The sequence below is a fragment of the Apium graveolens genome, chromosome 2 (genome assembly GCF_009905375.1).
Source record: "Apium graveolens cultivar Ventura chromosome 2, ASM990537v1, whole genome shotgun sequence".
In the NCBI taxonomy this organism is placed as follows: domain Eukaryota; kingdom Viridiplantae; phylum Streptophyta; class Magnoliopsida; order Apiales; family Apiaceae; genus Apium; species Apium graveolens.
This window is the reverse complement of record NC_133648.1, coordinates 169818440-169823126: the sequence shown is the minus strand read 5'-3', so window position 1 is coordinate 169823126 and position 4687 is coordinate 169818440. Positions and strand designations below refer to the sequence as shown.

The window sequence follows — 4687 nt, the reverse complement described above, 5'->3', positions numbered from 1 at the left end:
AATTCACAAAATACAGAGTCATTATAACCTTCCCCCTTAAAAAGATTATGTCCTCAGAATCTGAATTATTTGAACAAGTGCGGATATTTTTCTAGCATTTCTGACTCTAATTCCCAAGTACACTCTTCTACTCGAGGATTTTTCCAAATTGTACTTGTAATATAGGAATGGACTTATTTCAAAGGACTCTCTCTTTACGATCTAGGTTCTGGATTGGTTGTTCCACGTAAGACAAATTTGGTTGAATCTCGATTGGCTCATTTTCAATGACTTGATTTGAATCAGGAATGTACTTCTTCAACATAGAGACGTGGAACACATTATGAATGTGACGCAGATAAGGCGGTAATGCTAATTCATAAGCAACATTTCCTACTTTCTTTTGTTAGTGTTTGTGCCCTGGAGACAACACTATGATGTTTTAGTTTAAGATATTTGGATTAATAATTTTTATGTTCTATCGATTATTCCTTTTATAATTTATTAATTCTTAATTTACCGTGATATAAATGTTAGATTAATAAATGTCCTTGGAATATGATATGAATTCTATATCTCTAAGTACGTGACTTAGAAATGAGATTATGAGAATAATATCAATATTCTTAAAGGTCCCTAGTCAAGTATTATTATTAAGGGATAATAATAATGCATTAAGACCGGTGTGTTTGTTGACCAATGATCACATCCCACTGATCATAGGTATAATGATACTAAATTCAAAAACACATGCATATGTAAATGTACATGTTGTTGGACACATCCAATGTGAGATTCTACATGTATGTTGTGTCATAAGTAATTCTCACTGTGATAATGATGTAATTGTCCTTAAACTTGAAATCATTATATCTTTCTACGAGAATTAATGTACTTTAAATTAATGTACTTTGATTACATTAAAAATTACCTTTGAACGGGTAATGATTAAAGTGTATTTCGAGTATATTATGAATCATATGAGAAATATGAATGATCTAGAAATTATTTAACCCTCCTAATTTTAGAAGTGATATTACTGGCCTCTTGTGTGAGCTAGACTATGAAATGCGTTGCCACGCTCAAATGTTGATTTGATATGATAGTCTACTCATTGATCAAGGAAACCTGGATTAAACATTGATGAGGATGACACATTACATGCCTCTAATTTAATCTATAATATGTGGTTAAAGGGATTATATTACACTGTACATTATTCACGAAAGGTTAATCAATCACCAATTGAATTATCATTACTTGGGTAGCAATGATTTATTACTAGATGCCGCTCATTGTTTACGATTTTAAATTATATTTAAAATTTGTTTCCAACGTAATAATAACCTATAGGGTCACACACAAAGAATGCTTGAAGGATTATTTAATTTAAATTGGATTTAAATTATATTAAAGTAATTTGAATTATTTATAATATTAATTAAGTATGACTTAATTAATTAGATAAATAATGATATTTGAATTTATTAATATTAATTATGAAATTCAGTTGTTAAATAATTAAGTGTGACTTAATTATTATATAAAAAGGAATTTTGAAGTAATAATAACTCATAATTAGTTAAGAGTTATAATTCGTTTTTCTACTCTCTATATAATATCTCTTGTGGCTGATTTTTAAGATAAGACTTTTACTAAAACCCTAGCCACCAAGAGAGAAGATGGAGAGATCAAGAATAAACGAGTTTGTGCTAGTACACATCTAATCCCTGAGTTCGAGCATTCGTGTTGATACCGATAGAGCGTAGATCTCGAAAGTGAGATACATGGTGATTGAACAGTCTTTGGATCTCCATTATTCAACCAATTTGTAAAGATTCTTGCGGTGGGTTTCAAAAATTCTGGTTTTTTATGTTTTTAATTACTGTTTCTGTTGCGTTTATGTGCTTGAAACCCTTCGTCTTCAAGACTTCAAAGGGCCCGATATATCTTGGACGTAATTTACCTTTCTTTCGAAACCTGATTAATCCTTTCCAAGGAGAGACTTTCAGCAACACTAATGATCCAACTTCTATTTCCATATCTTTTAGATGTAAATATTCATGTTTCCTTTGTCTGTTCTAAGTAGCCTCTAGCCTTTTCTAGAATCAGTATTACTGCATCCTTTGTCTGTTGAACCAATTCAGGGCCTAACAATTTCCTTTCACTGACTTCCTCCCAACAAAGCGGAGATCTACACTTTCGACCATATAAGGCTTCATACAGTGGCATACCAAAACTGGCATGATAGCTGTTATTGTAAAAAAAACTCTATCAATGATAGATGATCGTCCCAATTTCCTTTGAAATCTAAAGCACACAACCTTAACATATCCTCTATCATCTAAATTGTTCTTTCACTTTATCCATCTGTTTGAGGATGATAAGTGGTGCACATTTTCAACTTGGTTCATAAGAATTCTTGAAACTTGGTCCAAAACTTCGAATTAAATCTTGGGTCTATGTCTGATACGATGGAAACTGGAACTCCATGCCTCAATACAATCTCATCAAAATATGAGTTTGACTATCTTTTCTAGGGAATATCTCTCGTTGATTGGAAGGAAATGGGTTGACATTGTTAATCTATCAATGATGACCCATATAGCATCATGATTTGATCTAGTCTTTGGTAGTCCAACCAGAAAGTCCATTACAATGTCTTCACACTTCCACTGAGGAATTTCTAAGGGTTGAAACAATCCACTTGGTCTTTGGTGTTTGGCTTTTATTCGCTGACATGTATGGCACTTGTTAACCCAATCAACTACATCATTCTTCGTTCCTGGCCACTATAATTTCTTCTTTAGGTCCTGATACATTTTAGTACTTCCTAGATGAATAGAAAACCTTGAACTATGGGCTTCTCGTAATATCTCTTTCTTCAAGTTAGGTATATTTAGTATCCATATTCGTGACGAAAATCTTAATATACCTTTGTTATCCTTTTGCGTGCAACCCTCTTCTCCTGTTAGGTTATCCATTCCCTGATCCATTACTTCCTCCAGACATTTCTTGATTCTTTCCATCAATTTTGGCTGAAAAGTAATTTCATACAGTTGTTCCTTATCATCTCCACGTACTCGAATTTTAATCTCCAACTTTTCCAATTCTTTTGACAATTCCTTAGCGATCTCAATCATATTCAACCTTTCTTTCCTACTCAAAGCATCTGCTACCACATTCTCTTTACCCAGATGATAGTTGATAGAGCAATCTTAGTCTTTAATCAATTCCAACCATCTTCTTTTTCTAATGTTTAAATCTTTCTGAGTGAATATGTACTTTATGCTCTTATGATGCATATAGATGTCACATCTTGCTCTGTACAGGTAATGTCTCCATAGTTTCAACGCAAATACTATTATTGCTAACTCCAATCATGTACTGGATATTTCTGCTCGTGAGGCTTTAGCTGTCGGAAGGCGTAGGCAATAAATTTATCATGCTGCATTAATACACATCCTAAAACCTTTAAAGAAACATCACTATAGATTACAAAATTCCCCGTCCCATCTGGAAGTGCTAATATCGGAGCAGTCACCAATCTTTTATTCAATTCTAAAAAACTTTCCTCACATTTCTCATTCCGCACAAACTTCTCATTTTTCCTGGTTAACTTTGTCATTGGAGTTGCGATCTTTCCAAAATCTTTTACAAATCTTTCGTAATAACCAGCTAACCCAAGAAAACTTCTGACTTCCGTCAATGTCTTTGGTTGCTCCCAATTTGATATAGCTTCAATCTTTATAGGATCCACCTTGATACCATCCTTACCAACCACATGAACCAAGAACTGAACTTCATCCAACCATAATTCACATTTCGAGAACTTGGCATACAATTCCACATGTTCTACTTTAGACTTCGAATAGATCAAGATGTCATCAATAAATACAATCACGAACATATCCAAGTATTCCTTAAACACTCTATTCATGATATTCATAAATACGGCTGGTACATTTGTTAATCCGAATGACATCACTAGAAACTAATAATGTCCATATCTTTTCATAAACGCAGTCTTTGGTATGTCCTCGGGCTTAATCTTTAACTAATGGTAGCCAGATCTTAAATCATTTTTTGAAAAACAAACTGCTCCTTTAAGTTGATCAAATAAATCATCGATCCTTGGTAAGGGATACTTATTCTTAATTGTCAACTTATTTAACTCTCGATAATCGATACATAACCTCATGCTTCCATCCTTCTTTTTCCCAAATCGTACTGGCGTATCCCAGGGAGATATACTTGGTCTAATTACACCTTTATCCAACAGATCCTGAAGTTTATTAGCCAAATCTTTCATTTCTACTGGAGCCATGCAGTATGGAGCTTTTGATACTGGTTCGGCTCCAGGTACTAAATCAATGGAAAACTTTATCTCACGCTCTGAGGGTAGTACTGGTAACTTATTTGGAAAGACTTTTTGTTTCCCAGTAAAGTAATTGTTTAAGGGAGGTTGGATACAATTACTAAACAAATCGATGTATTATGAAAGTAAAGTAAGAATAGATGAATCAAATAATAGTTTATATTGATCTTTAATAAACTGTTACAAAACTCTCTCAAGAATAATATTCTTAAGAGCTTCTAGGTTATAAGAATACTCGAGTGGTGCACCACATTGTGATGACATATTCTATGTTTATATACTACACAGCTACAAATCAGTCCTCTATCAATTACAAGTTATGTTACAATA

General features: G+C 33.1%; 1 protein-coding gene across 1 annotated transcript; it reads right to left on the bottom strand.

Annotated features, from left to right (window-relative positions):
• Positions 1-3349: 3349 nt before the first annotated feature.
• On the bottom strand, positions 3350-3919 carry LOC141695431 (putative mitochondrial protein AtMg00860). The gene has a single exon (XM_074499679.1). The coding sequence runs from the start codon at positions 3917-3919 to the stop codon at positions 3350-3352; it is 570 nt and encodes a 189-aa protein (XP_074355780.1).
• Between the last annotated feature and the right edge of the window lie 768 nt (positions 3920-4687).